Source organism: Acomys minous, assembly GCF_964271855.1.
Source record: "Acomys minous genome assembly, chromosome: 6".
In the NCBI taxonomy this organism is placed as follows: Eukaryota; Metazoa; Chordata; class Mammalia; order Rodentia; family Muridae; genus Acomys; species Acomys minous.
Window position 1 is genome coordinate 24,333,573 of NC_140487.1, and position 23,692 is coordinate 24,357,264.

Here is a 23,692-nt window from a genome sequence, read left to right on the forward strand (position 1 = left end):
CCTAGTAGCAGGGGCCATAGAGATCTTTGTTATTTTTACAGTTTAATCAGCAGGGTTGTCAGCCACAGTCCCTCCTGCAAAGTTTTCCTGACTAGATCAGCCAGGGAGAGTTTCTGGTTTCCAGTAGGGAGCTCTGACTGGCACATTCATTCTGAACAGAGAGACTCTGTTATTGCTCGGACACAACTCTGCATCTGTAGCCACACACTTGTCAGAAGCTGCTCAAACTGCTCAAGTATCAAATTTGTTCTGTTTTCTACCTAAAAGAAAATTGACTTTGGTAGGAAGAAAAGAGTGTAAATGTAGGAAATATAGTTAGAAAGTATATCAACTAGGTAGACAAATGAAAAATATCTTAAACATGAGTTAAAGTGATACAATTGTTGTCTCCTCTCACACTCTGTCTTTGTCCCTCTGTCTGTCTGTCTCTGTGTGTCTGTGTCTCTGTGTGTCTGTGTGTCTGTGTGTCTGTGTGTCTGTCTGTCTGTGTGTCTGTGTGTCTGTCTGTCTGTGTGTCTGTGTGTCTGTCTGTCTGTCTCTCTCTCTCTCTCTCTCTCTCTCTCTTTCTCTCTATGTATGTGTGTGTGTGTGTGTGTGTGTGTGTGTGTGTGTATGTGTACAAAAACATTTAATGAGATCTCTAATGTGCCAGATAATCTGGCACGCACTAGAGAGGTAGTCACTGACCTTGTAAAATTTGGCTCATTTAGAAACCAGGCAAGTTTCCTACATGGGTGGGCCCTCAGCACTGTGACCAATAATGTAGGGAGTATCCCAGTGTTCACTCATAGGTCTCTATTCTGTACTCTACATTAATTTATAATGGAGCCCTAGTTAGTGACTACTACATGATGAACTAAGCCAAGACTTAGGATGTTAAAGCAAAAACCATCATAGTCTCACAAATTAATTGGACAATGTTTATGGGGGTGTTTTATAAAATTTGTAGAACTGTGAGAACACGTTGTGGCATTTTTGGTGATTTTTCAATTATATTGTATGATTTTTGGTCACACTGTCTTTCTCTCATTCAAACTATCTTTTATTTTAAGTTTCAAAATACATTCCGTATTAGTTTGGATTGTTTTAATAGGTTAGAGCATAGTAGGAAAAAATAAAATGACTACACTTATCCCTATTATGACTAGCTATAAATTTCTTGGTTTACCATCTTTCATTGACAGATTTATGAGCAATAGTTCATACACTAGTATTTGCATATAACCCACATACACATTTTTGGGGCTCAGGACGCTTGTACATAGCCATGTTGGCACTGCCACAATCAAGGTAACAAAGGTAACAGGCATGGCCATCTCCTATATCCTTGTAACCCTGTGCTTGTATTTATTCATGTTTCTGGTAATATCTGGTCTCCTAACAAACTGTACATGCAAAATACTGTATTGATAACTTTATTTTTTTCTGTAATTCTAGAAGGTTCTTATTTTCTTTTTTTTTTTAAATTAATTTATTCTTGTTACATCTCAATGGTTATCCCATCCCTTGTATCCTCCCATTCTTCCCTCCCTCCCATTTCCCCCTTATTCCCTTCCCCTATGACTGTTCCTGAGGGGGATTACCTCCCCCTGTATATGCTCATAGGGTATCAAGTCTCTTCTTGGTAACCTGCTGTCCTTCCTCTGGGTGCCACCAGGTCTCCCCCTCCAGGGGACATGGTCAAATGTGAGGCAACAGAGTACGTGAGAAAGTCATATCCCACTTTCCACTCAACTGTCCTAATGGGACTCTAGATGAAAGAAGCATGGGAGAATAGCAAAGTAGAAGGATCCAGAGGGTCCTAGAAACCTACAAGTGGAACATTACGATAGGCAGATTTGGGCCCAGGGGTCCCGCTTAAACTAAGGCACCAGCCAAGGACAATACAGGTGGTAAACTTCAAACCCCTACCGAGATGTATTGATAACTTTAAAGCCACCATGCAATACATTAATCTCTAAAATACATATATCTTATAAAAATTGAAATTTTGTCATGTCTGGTAAACTCATTCAATTTTGTGAGATACTTAGTTAGCTAGTTTATGTTAGGGTCTTATTAAGTGGCCCTAGCTGTCCTAGAACTCTCTGTGTAGATTGTGTGATTTTAAACTGATTGATCTCTGCCTGCCTCTGCTTCCTGAGTGTTGGGATTAGAGGCACATGCAACCATGCCTGGCTTTTACTTCTTTTTGTACATCATTATTAAATATGCAATGAAAAATAATGCTCCAGATTTCTTGCTCTTTTGCAATTTAAAGCAAAAGGCAATTGTTACGAAGTTAATGGCAAAACACATTTATATAATCATGTTTACTATTGATAGTCTTATTTCCACTTACGGAATATGTGTTACATTTTTCATCATTTTGTTAAAGACAGTGATGTGGCATTCATTTGTCTCTGACATAAACAAAGGAGCATAGAAACTAATTGCTTCAGCTTTCTGTTTAAGTAGAGGGACATTTTTTTGTTAGCGCTGTCAAGACTAAATGTGTTCTGGAGCCAGTGTTTCTAAGTGCTGTCATATTTCTCTTTCAAGCCCTAACCCCGTACGTGAGGTACAGGGAGGTATCCCAGTATCTTAGACCATTACAGAAGCGGCTTCCTTTTCAAGCCTCTGAGCCTTTCCCTGGTCAAAGGTGCCCCTTTACATCTCTCCTCTGAAGGCAGCATGGAAGCCTGCTTCTCAGAGGCCCACGTGCTCTGTCACCGAAACATGAGCCACCTAGGGAGCCCCTGGCCCGCAGGTCCCAGCTTTGAAGCTTTAGGTCATTCATTCTACCTGCATCTGTGAACTTGGGTAAGAAGCCCAGTTCCAGAGTGCTTCAGAGACTTTTCATGGTGCTTGAGAGGATCAGCAAAGTTCTATTATCCACTAAATTGCTGTGCTAATTGCCTTCAAAGTCATTTCCATGAGTTCTTTTTTTCCCCCATATCACTAAAATTCCATCCCTTGTTTCATTATTCTGGCCCTCAGAAGGCTTTAAGAAAACTAAAATGTCTTTTGTGGGGATAATATCAAAGAGCTAGAAATCAAGTTCTCTGTCAAAGAAAAGGGTAGAAATAGTCTATACTGCATGAGCACTGCGATAAATGAGAAGCCTTTGCATAGTGAGGTTTATACGTGTACCTCAGAAAGCCACTAAAAATGTAATTCTAATGTGAAAGCAAAGGTACAATGAATGTCTAAAAAACTGTCAAACTGTCTTGCTTTCCCTTCATATCTAGGATTTTAATGAGCGGGGTATACTGAATATTTCCCTATATTGCTTACATTCCTACATTCTTTCAAAAACGTTTTTAATTTGCTTTCTTACGGTATTTCGTTTGTTTATTTTGGTGGTAGTAGAAATTGATTCCAAGGTCTTTTACCAACCTAAGCATGAGCTTGTGGTGGTCCGAATGCTATACAGACCCCATAGGCTCATGTATTTGAACAGTTGGACCCCAGCTATGGCACGGACTGGGGAGGTTATGGAAAACTGTGGCTTTGCTGGCGGAAATACTTCAGTGTCGGTGGGCTCTGAGAGGCTGCAGCCTCACTGAAAGTCTGATTTGCCTTTAGCTTTGTCCTCACAGTAAGGACAATGCGTGCAGTAAACTTCAAACCCCTACACAGATCTAGCCAATGGACAGGACATTCTCCACAGTTGAGTGGATAGTAGGGTCTGACTTTCACATGAACTCTGGTGCCCCATATTTGACCACATCCCCTGGATGGGGAGACCTGGTGGCACTCAGAGGAAGGATAGCAGGCTACCAAGAAGAGACTTGATACCCTATGAGTATATTCAGGGGGAGGAGGTCTCCTTCAGTCACAGTCATAGGGGAGGGTAGTAAGGGGAAAATGAGAGGGAGGGAGGAATGGAAGGATACAAAGGATGGGATAACCATTGAGATGTAATATGAATAAATTAATAAAATAAAAATAAGTTAAAACTATAAAATTATCACATAATAAAAGCCTGTGCTTTGAGAAAAAAAAAAAGAGAGAGAGATGAGCGTGGAGCTTCCTGGCTCTAACCTCCATGCCTGCTGCTTGCTAACATGCCTCCCCAACTAAAAGTGTCATTCTAACATGAAAGGAAAGATACAGTAGTGTCTCAAAATTTGTCTTGCCTCAGCCCAGGATGGACTCACCCCTCCTGGAATCATAAATCGAAGTCAACCATTCCTTAACTGCTTTTGGTTATGGTATATTCGCGCAGCAACAGTAGGGGAAGGTGTGCAGTCCTATGTCATGGAACGGTACTTCTCCACACCAGTCCCACTGGAGGGTGGGTCTTGCTAATTTGACTGAGCTGGCCTTTAATTTGCTCTCAAGCCCAGCCAAGCCTTATGCTTTGACTCTTCTGTGCTGGTCTCCGGAGTGGCTGGAAATAACAGTATGCGCCACCAGGCCCATTGAGAAGTACTATTAGTGACAGGGAGCAAAAAAAATTAATAATACTTAAGAAGTAAGTTCCATATTATTAACTTTAAAATATGGAAATATCACTATAAAGCTTGAGAATGTTTAGACTGTAATGTTTGAGATTGATATCAGAGCATATTAAATAACAAAGGCACATGTTTATATGTGCATATATACACAGATGTATATAAATATGCACACATATGTTTAACTACACACCAGGGGACTGTATAGGGAAATAATATAGAAACTTGCTGTATGAAAACAAGTCTCCTTTCCCAACTTACCAATGCTTATTCCTAAGTACAACCATAAAGATGGGCATGTTCCAATCAAAATTACAAAGCAAGATGGGCCTGAAAGGGCACCCAACCTATGACTTAGGTTTCTACTTTTAAAGTGGTAGAAATCATAGCTTTATGCAACAGTATGGGAGAACATTGAGAATTTAATAATGAACTCAGTATGGTGGCACATGCCTGTAATCACAAGACTTGGGAGATGGAAGCAGAGGAATCTCAGGTTCAAGACCAGCTTAGGCTCGATAGGAAGACCTTATTTTCAAGCTCAAAAAAGACAAATGTGTGAATGCTTAACCTCAGCACAGTGTCAGCAGAAACCAACAAACCGGACTTGCTGTTTTTCAGTGCTGTGGTCATACTCTTCTCAAACATCCCTGTTTTCATCCTTTGTTCATCATCCCAAACCCACATCACTCTCTGTCTTCCTACGTCACACTGCACAGTCCTATTCAATCTATTCCTCAAGGCATTTCATGCTACAGGCTTACTGTCACTTGCTGGTGATATGAAACATGCAGGAAAAGTATGTTTCTGCTGGACATGTTGAGAACAGTCTATCTGCTGGAGTAGGGAGGAATCTGCATTCTTAAGGTACCAGCATCAAAATTAGAAAGAGTAAGAATTTTGGTATCACTGTGTAAAAACCTCTAGACAGTCTTCAGAGAAATGATCTTTATATCGAGAAACTGACATAAAATCAGGCTAATGTTGCTCAGGGGGAGACAACTTTCTATAGAAACTGGCAAAATCCTTGAAACCATGACCTCAAAGGTTCACTGGAACACCATGTGCTAAGATGTAGCACCAAGGGCTTCAGGAAAGAGAGAGCACACGGAGACACAGACTAATGAGAGGAGGGCAAGAAATAAAGGAGAAAGGAGAAACAAAGAAGAGGCAGGGTAGTCAAAAATGGTGGCCACGCTCCTCACGCAGGATGCTGTGAGTGCCTGTTGTGTGGTTGACTAAGAAGACCTTCAACATCTAGGTCCACTAGCACAGGGACCAGGGAAATTTTCACAAAGAAAAATGAAGATCATTCTTAATCAGCAACTATCACAGAGGCAGTGCATTTTTTCTGACAATGCCATAGAACATAAAGCCATCAAATGATATTCCATTTCACATCCATATTGGGTTTTGGCTCCATGAATGCATTGCATTTTCTTTTAAGATTGAAGATATTTTCACATTATAGTTGCTAGTTTCTCTTCTAGATCTGTTAATTTAGGTGTTCTGAACCTAGTTTTTTTCTTCTTCTTCTAGTTTAATTACTCTATTTGAGGGAGGGAACAAATACATTCTTAAACACCCTTCCTGTAAAAGGATTGTGGAAGGTACTGAGTATAAATAGAAAAATCTAGATTTTTTTATTAAAATATGCAAATAAGACATACCAGAAAACATGAATGGAAAATTCCAAGCCTAAGTCAGCTCAATACCTTATTGACTCCAGATCATTGAGGAAACAAAAGAAATTATATTTGCATTGATGTGTGAATCTGCTTCCATTCTTGGTGGCATGTAATATATGCAACTTGGTAGCTTTAGCCTCATTACCATATTATGTATCTATCATTTATATGTAAATAGACAAGATGAATGGCTTCTTCATGAGACAACAAAATTCAAGTGATAAACAGACAGAGGCAGACATGAACAAGACATGAATGCTTCAAATATTCATTCTTTTAGACTTTCAAAGAAAATGGGAATTATTTAAATTTTTTTTAAAAAGCTAGTGTGGTAATTATAAAAACGCAATCTCAGTAGAGTAAAAAATACCGGTGTCTATTCTTCTCAATAAAAAGTCTGTACCGATGTCATTTGTATCTTATAAATTACATGTTCTCAGATCCATCTGTGAAAACTGGGATGCTAATTATCATGGTTACGTTTCATGATTCCACAGTTAAATGCTGAGACGGTGCTACACAAACACCATATGTTTTACTGAGGGAAATGGAGAAAGATTAATTACCAGTTGAAGATCAGGTCTTCCAGCAGTGACACCCTCAACACAAGAAGATTGTTACATGGCATGCTATACAAGTTGGAAGCTGTAGTTAAAAGCTGAAATAACCGAGGAGGAAAACCTTGAAGCCTAAATTATAAGTATCAGGGTACCCATTCCACCCCCTTCTGTCCCCCGAAATCTACCTAAGGATGTTTTTGTGAAACCAAGTAAAAAAATCCCAAGGAAAAACATATGTGCGTTCTCTGAATTCCTTTGATAGTGATCATTCTTTTTGATATGCCTACAAACCACAATGTAAACATACAAGTAACAAACAGGCTATAAATAAATCATATATCTAACAAGATGCCTACTCAAAAAAAAAAAATCTTTCACAGGGCCATTATTTTAACTTATGTCACACATACACAGGAAAACCACCCATTTCAGTATGGCGATTTGAAAATGAACTCCGTGTCACTATCACTGTAAGGATCTCATTCCCGTTTAACTGGCCTGAGCACTTCTCGTCTCACTTACCACATATTCAAAGACAAGTGTCAGCGTTTCCTTCGTATGGATGATGTCATGAAGCAACACGATGTTGGCATGTTTCAGTCCTTTCAACAGAGAAGCTGTACAGGGGACAGAGAGACAGTGCATCATTAGTTGTTGCCGCCAACCAGCATGATTCATTACCCATTTGGTCATTGGCAGATGGCAGATATTTGTCTCCCATGCTCTCAGCTAATAACAATTCAGAAAAATGGGTAGAAGAACAAGATTTTCATTTGGATAAAGCTCTCCCAACCACTTCAGCAGTCCCTGGCTAGGTTCCCCGGAGTTCAGAGTACACGCTTGTCGCGGCTTCAGACCTTTCAAATGAAGAAAGTTAAGACGCACTTGCGTGTGAGAGTGTATGTGTGTGCACGTGCCACAGTACAAGTGCACAGCCTGCAGGAATTGGTTCTCTCCTTCTACCATGTAGCTTCGGGGATAGAACTCAGGTCATTGGACTTGGCAGCAAGTGCCTCTACCCACTGGGCCATCTCACTCCCCTCGATTCTTTTAACGTTTTGGAGTTTGTTTTAATGAGGATTATTTACTATCAAATATCATTTAGCTTAGCATATGTTCCATGTGCATGTATTATAATGCTGGGTGGATTGTGCTGGAAATATCAACTAGACCATATTGCTTCATAATATAATCGAGTTCTTCTAAACCCTTGATGACTTTCTGAGTAGAATAATAGGTTTTCCACTTACTGAGACTGCAGTGTTAATGTCCCCATCTACAATTATGGCTTAATCAAAGTATCTTTTGAGTTATCTAGGGTTCTTATACTTCATTTAAATTTTTACATTTATTTATTTACTTTGTGTGTTTATGTTGTAATTGGCTTTGGCTGTCAACATTACGGAGCCTACAGTTATGTTAAGGAGTCTCGATTAGGGTGTTGCCTGGATCCAAGTGGACTGTGGGCATAGCCGTGTGGCATTTTTGATTAGTAACTGATGAAAGAGACCCCAGCCTACCATCAGGGGTAGCATTCCCAGGCTCAATAAGGAAGGCAGCTGAACAGAAGGCAGGAAGAAGCTGGTAGGGAGCATTTCTCTATGATTTTGTCTTTGAGTTCCTGCCTTGCTGGAGTTTCTGTTCTGATTTCCATCTGCTATGGATTATTACACAGAAGATGTAAATAGCCCTTTCCCATACAACGTGCTTTTGGGCAGAGTGTTTATCACAGCAAGCTAATGTGCATGCACATGTACACCCGTGTGTGTGTGTGTGTGTGTGTGTGTGTGTGTGTGTGTGTGTGTGTGTGTATGTATGTGTGTGTGTGTGTAGGTCAGGGTCAGTCTCTCTTTCCACCACGTGGCTCCCAGGTGCTGACCTCAGGGTACCAGGTTTTCATCTAAACCACCATCTCAGCAGCTCTGCTTCTTTGGGCTATCAAAGTGCTGGCCGTCACTACGCACACCTTTATCAGGCTTTGTTCTTCGTCAGTTAAGCCTTTTATGAGTGCACGCTGCTTTGCCACTGGATCTATTCACTCTGCCCTTAACCTAGTTTGGCCTGTGCAGCGTGAATGGGATTGCTTACATGGTGGATCTCTTATGATCCTTTTTCTTTTATCTAACCAATATTGCCATAAGAAGGTGAAGTTTTACAAACAGCATATAACTGAAACATATCTCTTTAAAATCCTGTTCTGCCAACGTCTGTTTTTTAATTGATTGGGTTAGGCTGTCTACATTTATTACAGATATAAACTGTGGGGCTGCCTACCATTTGCATTTCCCCTGAACACCTCACAATTTAGTTTTCATTTATTTTGTTGGTTTTTTATATTCTATATTTCTCAGGGGTTCAATTAACACTCATTTTATTTCATTTTCGCTTTTCTTTTTATTCACTTTCTGCTGAGCTTTAGTATTTCCAATCTAATGAGGCTTCCTGCTTGTTTTATATAGCCAAAGGGATGAAGAAAAGAACTTAATTCATATTACAGTGTCCTTTATATTTTTCTTCAGTTTCACGGTGGATTTCTGATGAGTATCGTCAGCTAAAGCGCAGACTCCTCTTCTCTCGTTTTGTTTTGTTTTGTTTTGTAGCTGTTTTGTACATGCAGATTCCTTTGTTCCATCCTTGCTTGTTCAGCAGACTGCATCCCTAGCTGGAGAGTCTTCTTTACTGCCAATTTCATCCTCCTTAAGACAATCGCTGCCAACAGCGAGAGGTGAGTTATCCTTTTCCATCCCGCACGGTCCTTCTTATTCCTCTCTCCTTCCTCTTTCATCTTCAACATCATCCAAGGTACACTGGCCTTTCCTGATCTAAGGTCCTCTCCACGGGGGTGATGGTTTCCAGCAGCCAACACTCCTGGTGCCTCACACCCTCAGCTTCCTTTGCTGTAGGCAGTGCTGTCAACCATTTTGAGTCTATCTTTTCTTCTTGAGTGTTTTCTGGAGCTTCAAAAAAAAAAAAATCCTCCATCTCTGTTTCTTTTCAGTTTCTTAACCCCCTCTTAGGCCTCCCCAGCACTGTTCTCTATCCACACAGCCTTCTCTATTGATCATGAGAGATGAGTCACCTGTGCTGTGGGGGAGTGTGAGTAAGAGGAATAAAGAGCAGGCTGCTAACATCCTGCTCCATGAAGGAAAGGGCATGTCCCCTATTGGTGCCTCCCTGCATGTACACAAGGCCTGGCGCCTAGAGGAACTCAAATGTACTAGCTGCCATTTATTTCTCTCCCTCAAGCACGGAGTAGCTGTTACTTGAAGGAGGACTCATAGAGCTACATGCCAAACCCTTCCTCAAGCTAACCCAACCTTCTACTTTCTCCATTAACCACACTAAGCCACGCACCTGAGGCCGGTGACCTAATTTCAGCTTAGAGCCTCTTCATGTCTCCTCCTCTGGGAACCAGAGAAGCTGAGCTACCACAGGTAATAATTTCAAGTCCTAGTCATTGAAATCTTGGTACTGCCCTTGATTACAAACCTTTCCCCTTGTATGCTTCTTCCTTCTCTTACAAATGGAACTAGATATTTCCAACCTCAAGTCTCCATAAGCCAACTTTTTGACAAACTGCCACAAAACCAGAAAAGATTTAGATTAACCTATAGATTTAGATTTCTGTTTCTGTATACAGATGCATTTGAGTATTTATTTATTTTATAATTTTAAAAATATATTTTATTAATTCATTCATATTACATCTCAATTGTATACATCCCTTGTATCCTCCCATTCCTCCCTCCCTCCCATTTTCCCCTTACTCCCCTCCGCTATGACTGTGACTGAGGGGGACCTCCTCCCCCTGAATATACTCATAGGGTATCAAGTCTCTTCTTGGTAGCCTGCTATCCTTCCTCTGAGTGCCACCAGGTCTCCCCCTCCAGGGGGTGTGGTCAAATATGGGGCACCAGAGTTCACATGAAAGTCAGACCCCACTCTCCACTCAACTGTGGAGAATTTCCTGTCCATTGGCTAGATCTGGGTAGGGGTTCAAAGTTTACTGCACACATTGTCCTTGGCTGGTGCCATAGTTTGAGCAGCATCCCTGGGCCCAGATCTGCCCATCATAATGTTCTTCTTGTAGGTTCCTAGGACCCTCTGGATCCTTCTATTTCCCCATTCTCCCTTGCTTCTCTCACCTAGAGTCCCATGGACAAATGGAACGAACTAGAAATGATCATAATGAGTGAGTTAACCCAGAAGCAGAAAGAGTCAAATAGTATATACTCACTTATATCTGGACACTAGCCCAAGGGGCATGTCCCACGAAAGTCTTCACTTACCAGGAAAGTGGGACAGAGGGGAAGACTTCCTATTATTTTATAATTTTATACTATCCCCCCCAATAATATTTTTTAATGAAACTGCAAGGTCAAAAGACCAAGGTAGATTTCTAGTCATTAGTTACTACATGTAAGAACTACATTTAGTCTTACATCTTTCTAAGTCCATGTACAGATAAAGCATGGACATTTGGGTGCAGGGGCTGTGGAGTTACAGGGGTTATAAGCTACCTGACATAGGTACTGGGAAATGAACTCAGCTCCTGCCTACGTGCAGTATAAACTCTTAATTGTTGGTCTCTCCAGCCCTGATTCCTTTATTCTCTCATGGAATTAGAAACACGTGAGACTAAAGGCAGTCTTTAAATTTAACAAGTAATAGCTTGTAAATATACTTATGATTTTAATCTCATAGTTTATTTAAAAAAAACCTTTGTTGTAGGGAGATAGGTTGAAATTAAAAAAAGAAATGCACAAATATCTCATTATTGCTAATCCTAGCCATTTATAATCTCTCTTTTAATTATTTAACCTCCTCACCAGCTTTGTACCAGTAAAACCTTAATAAATTGCCAGGACTAGTTTGTTACTCTGTAGAGCATATTCACATTTGCTGATTGTATTTCCGCACTTCTCCTCCGAGGCTGACTCCACAGGGGACCGTGACTTCAGATCACAGCAGGGTATTTGAAATGGACGGCCAGTACAGTGCTTAATACCTACTCTGTGAAGGAACATCTACAAAGGAAACAAATGAAGGACCTACGGAAATCACACTGTAAGAAAGGACCCTGGCTGTGGGAGGCAAGTTTCAGAAGCAGATTCTGTAACATTATTTGTAATCTTGTCCAATTTCATTTTTTTTTCAATACCCTCTTATGTTGTCAATTTTAGTGATGTCCCCTCTGTATGGATAAAACTCTGAGGAAGAACCGAGGCTTCCGCTGCATTAGAAAGCCCACACCCAAAGCACCTCTGCCTTGCTTTCTTCCTCCCCTGCCTTCCCTATTACTGCCTTTCTTTGCTCACCGCTTCCTCCCAAAGCCTTTCTTATTTCTCAAAATAATATCTTTACACCTATTACGCAGTACTGTGCTTTCCCCACAACTTTACAATACCAACTCCCTGTTAAATTTTCATCTTGGCTAAAAGTGGCTTTTCTTTTTCCTTGGAAAACTCTAATGTCACAGAAAAAAAAAATTTCTGTAACTTGACCACTGACATATGATGTTTAAAAGCCTCCAAATATCTTTTACATAGGTCTCAATTTTAACAGTTTGCACATCCCAGAATATATTTATGTATGCTTTCTCAACACGCTGGCAGTTAAATAATATCAATATTTGAAAGAAAGTGCTCTTTTTGAGATCAACATAATGAATCTGTAAGTGAAAAGGGACAGAGTCACTATTTCCAAAGGTGATGACAGAAAAATGGCACTTGACAGTGGAAAACAGCCAGAAATCTACCAACACAAAGGCATGTGACAGACACTACCCACTTTGTGGCTGCCAAACCCAGAAGCCATTGGCTCTAGCAGGTACCCAGTGCTGCAGTTTCTGCTGCCATCATGGCAAATAAGTCTCCTGGGTGCCAAGTCAATCCAGAGACCCACACCAGTGGGTTTAGGAGCCCGTCTGTCCTTCTCCACAACAAACACTGTCAAAGCAACGTCCTTCACAGACTTAACTATATCATAAGTTTACCATGTGTTATTTTCCCACAGCTTGCACATAAATCATATCTGCAACATTTGCACTGGTAACTCAGTATGCTTCCTTCCTGTACAAAGTTTAGCCAACTATCCTCCACATCGCAAATTCAATTCACCATGCAGGTTTGAAATAATACAACTGTGTATAATACAACACTCTGAATCAGGTTTGGGGCTCTGAAGTAAAATCAACAACAACAACAACAACAACAACAACAACAACAACAACAACAACCAAACAAAGACAAAGGAAGGTCTTCCATTCGAAAAGGTAACTGTGGGATACAGGAAACTCTAGCATGAAGTGGCAAACTTGCCCACAGCATCAGTCAGTCACACCCGTACCTCCTACTTTGAGTATGTAGACAGTCTGTACTCTGTTTTAAAGGTGGTGAATTTTATATAAACTTTGATCTGAATCAATACAGAAAATCAAAGTAGGTTCATTTGGTTAAATCTCCAATGCAAGGAGAAAACCTGTTTATAATGAGGAAAAACACCCTTCAAAACTTTCGAGTGTCATATTCTCCTAGGAAAACAAAGACTAAAGACATACAACACACCTCTGCAACTTCAGTGTTTGGAAAGGAATTGGGTATTTACCATTTCTTGTCATCTTTTCAGTGTGTTCTCTGCCAGTAGGAGAGATGTACACTTTGATACTTGATTTTTCCCAGACTATAATAATTAGTCAATAAAGCCCAAGGATAGGACTATATCTCAACCTCCAAACAACAATATTTTTTCAATCCATACTCTGAAATTCACACTTTATTATAAACAGGAACAATGTTCAACTGAGAACCCTTATCTGATTTGTTAGTGGACTGTGGACATTTTCTGAGCTAAAATATTATGAGTGAGAAAATCTTAAGGATGAACTAGGGTGAAATGAAAATAAAGTGGGGACGTGTTGTTTTCTTGTGTCTGTAGTGGGATATGGTTTATACAGAATAAGAGCAAACATGGACCCTGAACACTGACAGGCGGCTCCTGGTCCTCCACCCACATTCTGTCATGCAAGCTGCTTACCTAGACACAAGCTTTAGAGAGCAATTATACATGCCATAGTTCTACTCATTTCTGGTCTTCCCTTAATGATATACAGTATTATAAACACACACACACACACACACACACACACACACACACACACACACACACACACACAGAGAGAGAGAGAGAGAGAGAGAGAGAGAGAGAGAGAGAGAGAGAGAGAATCTCAGATTAATAAAATGTGTGATTATATCTTCAACTCTATATTTGCCATTTGTACATCTCTCTCCTTCTCTCTGTCTCCCCCACCCCACCCCGTGTGTGTGTGTGTGTGTGTGTGTGTGTGTGTGTGTGTGTGTGTGCGTGCACGGCAGTTTATATGCATATACACGTACAGATGTGTGGAGGCCACACTTATCCTTAGTCTTTGAGACAGCGTATCTTATTAAACCAGGCGTTCACCATTTTGGTCAGGCTAGCTGGCCAGCCTCTGAGCTCCTTCTGTCTCTATTCACTGGAACTCCAGACACACTCAGTTGCTAGATTGTTTTAATGTAGGTTTTGGAGTAATCAAACTCCGGACTTCATGGTCTTGTAGTATGCCACCACCCCAACATACTTTTTGTAGTTTCTATACACATACTCTCTGAGTTATGTGGGACAGAAGTCATAGCGATGCCTAAACATAAGGCTAAAATAAATATAGCATCACACACTTAAATCTCACACAGGCTTACTAATAACATTTTTGCTTCACAGATGTCATTCAAATATGAAAAGGTAACCCTAGGTTAGAAATACTTTAATAATATCCGCTTTTGCCTCCAAAGTCTGCATACTTTTTTATTTACTTCTTAGTTTTGTTTTCCTATGGGGACATGGACAAGAATTCAATCCCCTACACATTCCTTCTGCTCAGCCTCTCTGATTTCCCCAATGACACAAAACTGGATCACACTATTGGACTTTTCAGCTTCCATCTACCCCTTCACATCAGTGACCCACTTATCCATCACTTGACTACCTGCAAATGGGAGTTATTGCCACACTGCAGCCATACACACACTACTGACCAATACCCCTTCAAAGCCCAGCTTCCTCTATTAGTGCAGCTTAACCATGAGAACAGCCAATACATGAAGCAATATATCACGGCTCAACCCAACAAAGTCTAACTGATTCAAAGTGATGTCAAAGCTTTCACAAGCACGCCACATTTACCACCATTAATATTCAGATCAACGAAGCAGAACTCCTCTTCTGGAACCATTTTTCTAGATGACAAGGGAGAAAGAAAGAAATGTGCTTTTCTGTGTCTTCTGACTTGCTTGTGACAAAGAAGCGTTATTTTTCATAATTTAAAATGTATCTGGAGGATGCTTTATTTTTAGCAGACGGAGTAAGATAAAAAGTTCAGATGTTTAACTGCACAAATACCGTGCAGGTAAGAACAAATACTGCCATGAGGCACTGTAACTGAAGTGACAGTCTTTACTACTCATCTTCTGTACTAAACAACTAGTAAAAACACAGTGATAAGGGCTCACTCTCTTCTTTTTAACTCAAGAACACTGAGGGCCTATAAGAAATTATAATTCTCATACCACAGAAATTGCTGGAATATTCCTTTTCTAAAGAGTGATTTCCCTGAAGTTCAAGTTAAGCCTCACTATAATAGAACAGACACTAGAAGCAGCTGAGAGAGGGAACAGCATGGGAACCTACCATAGATGTCCTCTGGGAGACTGCACTCAGCAGGAGATTAAAACAGAAGCTGAGTCTCATAGCCAAACTTAGGGCAGAGCGCAGGGATTACTAAGGGAGAGTAGGGGGACAGAAGGACCAGGAAGTGACAGGAGCTCCACAAGAAGACCAGCAGAGCCAAGAAATCTGGGCCCAAAGGAGGGGCGGCGAAGACTGATGCACCAAACAAGGACCATTCATGGAGAGGACCCAGGTCGTCTGCTCAGATGTAACCGATAGGTAGCTCAGTCCCCATAGTGGTCTCCTATTAAGGGGAGCAGGAGGTATCCCTGCCTTGGACTCTGTTGCCTGCTCTTTCTTTGATCACTTCCCTGTGGTAGGGTGTCTTACCAGGCCACAGAGAAAGAGGAGGCAAGCAGTCTGGAAGCAGTCGTGATAAGACTTGGTAGGCTGGGGTCAGATGGTAGGGGAGAAGGGCTCCCCCTCTCTGAGGACTAGGGGAGGAGAATAGGGGGCAAAGAGGGAAGGAGGGTGGTTCTGGGAGGAGACAAGGAAGGCGGCTACGATTGGAATGTAAAATGAATTATTTTTTTAATTATAATTAAAAAAATTAAACCTCACGTTGCCAAAACACTTCAACTCCTGCTGTAGAATACAACCAGCCCATAGTCTAGCTAATCTTGTGCCCATTTGCTGCGGGAATGGTCCACACAAAGGCAGGCACTACACGAATGTTAAGCACTGGGGTCTTCTCGGATGCAAATATGTCGCTGGTAACTTCTACAGAATCTGCAGGTGCACGGCAATGGGGTGAGAACAACGGTGACTGCATTTCAGGCACCAGCTGGGATGGAATTCTAGAAGACTTGAGAGCACAAGAGTTGTTTGGTTGGCTCTTATCTAAATATAAAGGTTATTTTAAATGGTTTTAGTGGCTTCTTCCATTTTAATTATTTCATGCTTTATTATACAAGTATTATAAATACAGTGAGTAGAGCCCCACAAAGCACATCATAAGGAGGCTACGTGGCTCCTTATGTCTTCACGCTAAGAATAAACATTTACATCGTATATGTTGTTATCGTTGGCCAAGACTTAAATCAACCTCTTCTTATATGAAACTGTATTAACAGCTTCTGATGACTAACATTAATTGTCAAGTTGACACCTAGGATAGATAACTCTGGGTGCACGTGTGTGTAATAAATGTGGGAAGATCCATTTTTACTGTGAGTGAGACCGTCCCATGGGCTGAGGATTGTGGCCTGTATAAAATGGAGAGGGTAAGCTGGACACCGACCTATCTGCATTCTCTGATTTCTGCTCTTACTGGTGGATGTAACGTGACTAGCTCCCCCATGCTCCTGCCATAGTGACATCCCTTCGGTGACAGACTGGAACCTGGGATTATGACAAAATAAGCCCCTTTCCCCTAAGTTGCGAGAAAAGAAAGTACTATGTAGTTAATGCTTTCATACAAACAAATATAAGTTCAAGGTCAGTGTCTCCTTTGTCATGATTGCATATCCCAACGCCTGAAGCAATGCAGGTGAGACAATCAAGAGGTGCATTGTGCAGAGAATCCTCCACTATAGGAGGTATCTTTTCAGCATAGTTCAACACACACACACTACACACACACCCACACACATACCCTCCCACACACCACAACACATCTACACACACACTGCACCCACACACAAAACACAAAACACATACCCACACTTAACAAACACATACACAGCACATATATACACACATATGCACACACACATATACAGACACCATATCACAATACCCCTACACACTCACACACACACACACGTATACACATACATACACAAGAGAGAGAGAGAGAGAGAGACAGAGACAGAGACAGAGACAGAGACAGAGAGAGACAGAGAGAGACAGAGAGAGAAAAAGAGAGAGACAGAACAGACCATGGTAACAAACTCTACGGAAAGTTCTAATCTTGAGCTAGAAGGTAAAAGAAATTCTTAGTCCTAAAATTTTAATAGCATTTTGACATACAGTTTTGTTGTCTTCAGTTCAAAATGCAAAAAGATCAACTCATAGCGTCTCGGTGTGAATGAAACATTGATAAACTCATCGATAGACCGCCTTTAAATCACACCGTAATTTCCAAAGCCAGGGAAACTGGAAGATGCGCTGTACAATGCCACAGGACCGGTGCTTTGGGAAACAGACACTTCAGTGTCTAGAGACTCTGCAAACAGATCAATAGCCCAGACGGGAGAGGAGACAAGGAAAACCAAGTGCTGATTTTCATTAGGGCCAAGCTGAAATTTCAGGCATACTAGCATTTCACTCAACCGAATAATGAACCCACCTATAGCACAATTCAGGCCAAAGCATGCTGTCCTGGCCTACACATCTCAGAAACAGTTCCCTTTCCATCAGTCCTCCCACCATCACCACAGGCCCTGGCAAGACGTCATAAAAGGTACCTAGGCCTGGACAGGCCATCCTTACCTAAAGCTCTATTGACCCCGCCTGATTTATTGCACGGTCACCCCATCACCTACACACACCCTCCTTTGCAGTGACTACAGCTACATGGCTGCAGATGATGCAACCCTCCCACCGTACCCTGTTGTTTTGAGACCTTCTCAAGACATTTAATCTGGTGAAAGAATTTGTAGCTTCAGCCTGGCCGCCTAAACAATGGTGGAAAGGCTGGAGAACACGAGGCTCTGCATGCTTGCACTTCTCTCTCGTTCCACGTTACTCTAGCTGATGCAACATTCAGAAGCTGCGGCAATAAAAATAATTCTTGTTTCTGTCAAGGCACAGAGAGCAAAATCTTATTTAATGACTTTAGGGAGATGCTTCTCCTGATTTTTTTTTTTCTGAAGAGAGTTGGGTAAATCTCCTTTCTACTAGCAAATCACTCTGGTTACAGACAAAAGCTTCGAGGCTCCTATTTCCGCTCAAAAAACATTTTCTCCTCGTCAGAAGCTGCCAACACTGGTGCTAGATTTCACACAAGCGTTCTACAAATGCTTAACATGAGACATTTGAAGGCATGATTTACTATGAGAACTACACAAATGAAAAGGTAAGTTGCATACTATATATCTTATGACGTTGAGTTCACAAGCTAAGGCCAGTTTCCTACAGCTTGAGAGGATCCCAGCTGTTCGAGAAATCACACACACACACAAATTAGGTTTCTCTGTGACTAACTAAAATTACCCAGAAATTTTGCATCTCTGTCACTACCATTGCAACAGAAAAACTGAAGTTGTGTCTGGTGTGTAGGTAAAAATGACCTTACTGTGTATTGTGAGTCTCAAATATGGTGAAGGAAGTGGGTCTATCTTGGTCTGTGTGTGATGACTGTTACCAACCACATTATCTGCCTTTGCTTACATAGAAGTCAGCTCCTAAGAAACACGGCAGCCCTCCACCAATAGCGTCATCAACCACCTGCACAAATGCATCCAACTTCCATTTCCCTTCCTGAAAATGTCACCTAGTTTCATGTGTACTACTACATGCATAGCATGGTTACATACATCTGTAGTTTGGCTTCTACAATGGTGACTGATTCAATAAGCACAATGGAAGTCATCCTCACTGAATTATAAGGCTGAATGTCACCATTAAGAGTTCTGAATCCAACTCTTTGTTTGACAGTTAAGAACACTGCCACTGAGAAATGTGACCAACAGGTCTCAAGCTTGAGCTTTTTCGGTCCTGACACAATACTTCAGTGCTTTTGGAATCAAATCAAGCATTGTCTGTTTCCCGCTGTCTTCATTTTCCTATCTTTGTTCTTAGATGTTCCGCACCCGCCTCCCATGGCCTTGGATTCCCTTTATCTTCGGGTGTTTCTAGGTGCTGAGGGCAGAAAAACCCTCAAGTTAAGATGATTAGAAGATATCGGATATATCCTGATTGCTGTGAAAACTTTGCTTGCAGCATTTCTACTGCAGTAAAGAGTTTTTAAGAGACAGCAATAAGAAGAGTATTAAAGAGAAAATTGCTGTTCAAACTAGCTTTATAAAATTGCTTTTATCAGATCAAATTTCTTTCTCTTTGTAAAGCCTCTCAATAGCTTCTTACCGGAGCCTAGAAGTGGCACAACAGGCCTTTAGTGGAGGGCTCCCCACCCTTCCACAGCTCTGCCATGCTCTGGGTACGCATCTTGCAGGGTTTCTCTGTGATCTCCAACACACATACCCTGTCAGACTTCTGGTAAGTTAGCCCTATGCCCTCTCTCTCATCACCCCTGGGGCTTACCAATTCCCTCCACAGGTTCAGAGGTTAAGAAGCTTATACTGGTCCATGCACTTTAAGTCAGGAGCATTTTCTATCAATTCTATGCAGTGTTACCCAGCTATTGTATCACAATTACCTGTTGCAACCTGTCAACTGTATTAGTCAGGGTGTCCTTTTTTCTTCATCTGGTGCTGAGGTTAAGTTTACAGAATATGCCTAGGAAGTACTGCCTGAATTGCAGAGATATGAGTTAAGAAAAAGAAGATCTTCAAATGTGTCATAAGCCACTGTAAGCAGCACAGGTCTTCTGCTATAGGATGCTCATTTTAATACACTGTGTTTGGTCCAGTCTGGATATGTTGATCAAATAAGTTTACAGTCAGCTTAATATTAATTGACAAACACAGTTGCAGTTCTATATCTCTCTGAAGTAAATGTTAAGAAACTTCCTATAGTGACATAAGAGTGCTCCTTTCACTCATTGGAAAATGATGTGTCTTAATGATCACTATATTAGGTACTTTTCTACTGCTCTGATAAAACACCATGTCCAACGCAAGTTATTTTTAAAAAGTGTTTATTTGGGTTTTCAATTTTAGAGGCTTAGACTCTAGGAGGGAAAAGCAAAGAAAGTGATGGCGGCAGAAACAAATGAGAGGTCACATCTTGATCCATAAGCAGGAGGCACACAGGGAATGGCGCAAGTCTTTTGTAAACCTCAAGCCCACCACTGAGACACACCTCCTCCAACAAGGCCACACCTCCTAATCCTTCTCCAATAGTTCCACTGGTCAGGGTCCAAGTATTCAACTATTTGTCTATAGGTACAATTCTCATTCAAACCACCACAGTCACTAAAAATAAACCGTATTCTCCCTATTCAAAGTTAAAATTAAGAAAAGATGGCAAAACATTAGCATGGATAATAGCATTTATTTTTGAAATCTCTGTCAGCAACTAGAACAGCATCCTGACATTGTACCCAGCAGGCGAGAAGTTCAACAGCAAGATGGTAGACAGGAAAAGGAAGGTATTCCGACCACATGTAGATCACAGGAGAGCTAAATGGTATGGACCAGTGTTTGTAGAGTATGCAACATTTCTAATTTTTGTTAAGTGCTTATAGATCTGAGAACTGCAAATCAGGTGTTTAACTTTAGCTTTTCTAGAAAACCTGCTCGCTGAGGTCTTATGATGTAGGTAAGCCTTGCATAGCTGGAGTCCACAGCTGACCCTGAAATAAGTATCATTTCCATGGCTTCCAGACCTCCCTTCCCCAGGCAGCAAAGAGTATTACACTTTGCATTCACCAGAGTTCTTAGTTTGTTACCTATGAGTGAATATTTGAATGTCACCTAACAGTCCAACAATACCTTTGACTGCACATGAGAAAGTAACAATTATGAAGCACCTGGAAGTAATCAATGCACAGTAAGCTTTATGAGCCCACAAATACATAAGTAGAACAAGAAACAAGACAGGAAGGATACGGTGAGGCTATTACAACGTGGTCATAATTCCTGCCAAAGAAGTAAAATCAGAAACAAAACTACAGCCATTCCATAAGCTTTACTGGAAGGCCAGGAGCCTTCTCTCAGTAGAAGAGCCAGCTCCTTGGAGTTGCTAGCACAGGATTTACTGGCTCTGTTTAGTTTCCCTTTTCCCACATCACTTGAAATGCACAGTCCTTGACTGACAGATCCAAAGAGATGCTGGAGGGCAAATATCCCAAACGATGTACTTTTCCTTTGGCCAGAAAGAGTACTGAAAAAAATCACTGCAGTCAGAGCATCCCTTCCCGTCTCTGGCCCTCTGGTTCTCTGATTTATTCTCATAGATTTTGAAAGGGTAGACATTAAATTTCTGATACCACACCACCAAGAAAATGAGAAACAAAGAAACAAGATGGACTTGATTCAAGGCAGCAACAAAGAACCAGCAGTCAACCTGGGTCAGCAGCCAGGCTTTGGTTTCAAGGACCTTCTGAAGCTGTGGCTTCCATTTCAAAAAGCAACGGGCAAGGCTTATGATGGCCAGACAAATCCCAGGCCAGCAGACACAGGAAGAAAACAATGCAGAAGACAGTCGTCAGGGGAAAACACCGAAGCAGCAAACACAGTCAACGAACCCAACCACGTATTCCCATTGACTAAGATTCAAACACTCACGGTATCTTTAAAGTGTGGTTATGATTGACGGGGGAAGAGAGAGAGACTGGTCAACATCTATCAAAATTTAAAATATTGCTCACAGCCCTTGAGGCAGTGTTTCTCCAAGAACTTCATCCTGTACATACAGGGGCAGAAATAAGCAGGTATACTAACAAAAATATTCACTATAATCTTCATAAATAGTCATAAATAGTAAAAAGTTGGAGATAATCTACTTTGCCATTCATTGTACTCTGCTTAATAAAGATTGGCATGTACATATAACAGAAACATTGTCTAGAAACAGTGTGAAACAATTCTGAAAGTACTGATATTGGAACATGCACGAGATAAGTTAGATAGAGGGAAAAACCCAGAACACTAAAGACTGAGGAAGGGGTGGGCTACTCTATATGTTGTAGATAAAGTTTATCTGTGTGGAAAAGACACAGAGCATAGAGGTCGAAGTGTGGGAGAGTGGGGATTACCTCATTGTTCATTGTTCTGTTAACCTAGACAATTTAGTGGATCAAACATTGTGAATAGAAAATTCATGTGGGGAATAGGGACAAATAACACCAATGCAGTTGATAAAGTCACAAGGAAATCTTATTATTTTATATTTTTCTAAGCTTACTTATATTCTTTCTCCCCCCCCCCCTCTCTCTCTCTCTCTCTGTGTGTAATTTAATGAAGTTATGCCACTTGGGCTGACAATGCTCCCCACAAGAACCATAGACTATCTGTCAAAAATCCCAGCACCAGGCATGAGAAACGTGCACTGAAGTGTTTGTCAGCATAGTCTAAATGACTCCCAAAACAATATAGGCCATTGCTGTTAACATTAGTTGCCTCTTGGAGGCTGAAGGTCAGTTCCTACTGCCGAAGACACACAAACTAAGAAAACAGGATACAGATGGTTTAAGCTGGATCTAACCTGAAAGTCTCCTTTCAGGCAATTTAGTCTGCATAGTGCCAAGAGGGGGAAAGCACTCAATGCAAATTGGCACTGGAAGGAAGCAATTAGTGACGCCTATGAACCACAACACTGGCCAACATGGCAAAGTATCCCTAAACGTGCAACTGTGGTACCCTATCTTTGTTGTAACCAACAGTTGTCTGATTAGACTTGAGGCACACTCATGAGGGGAAATTATGGATGCTTCTAGAAACCTAGGCAAGCACTCAGGGCTGGCGATCTTAGAAAGGAACCTACTACTGCATTTAACTTGACCAGCATAGCGCCTAACTGCAACCTAAATCTTACCCTTATTTCCACAAATAAATGCAGACTTCACCCTTCCTAAAATAAGCTTTTCTTTACAACAAATGGTGACCATTATGAAAAAGCACAACTGGACCCAAGAGATACATCTTCAACATAATTCCTGCACATAAGACTCTGGGAACACCATGCAAGAGGGCAATGAAAAGATTCCAAAAGCCAAAGAACCATGAAGTTTGCTATGAGAGTGTGTCTCCAGAAAAGTCTGCCTGAACCAGACTTGACCATAACAGTATCAACAGATATGTTCATGCAGAAAAGAAAGATCTCATGGAGTCCTACCCCTAGACAAGGAACTACAGGCAATGAAGGACAAGCGAGAAAATTAGAATAAGCCTCTCTCTAGGTGGAGCCCACTAATTAGTTACCCAATACAAAGTGGTCAGCCCTGAAATATACATATAAACAACAAAAAAGAGCCCAGAAAAGTGTATATGTGTATGTATGTGTGCATGCAGGCATATATATAATACATTGTATATTATGTATTGTTATATATGACACATATGCACAAGTAGATAAATGGTATGAACATGGGACAGGAGGAAGAAAAGGGGAAAATAACACGATTGAGTTTAATTAAATACTAAATTTGTGATTATCTATCCTTGAAAACCAT

The 23,692-nt window shown here is 41.0% G+C and overlaps 1 protein-coding gene across 6 annotated transcripts in view; it reads right to left on the reverse strand.

Moving 5' to 3' along the window:
- The window catches only part of CDK14 (cyclin dependent kinase 14), a 540,806-nt gene that overhangs the window by 291,868 nt on the left and 225,246 nt on the right, over positions 1-23,692 (reverse strand). For all 6 annotated transcript variants that reach the window (XM_084786935.1, XM_084786933.1, XM_084786934.1 and 3 more), the window contains one exon: positions 7,213-7,307. In XM_084786935.1, coding sequence (XP_084643061.1) covers positions 7,213-7,307 — 95 coding nt within the window. The remainder of the gene's footprint in view (positions 1-7,212; positions 7,308-23,692) is intronic.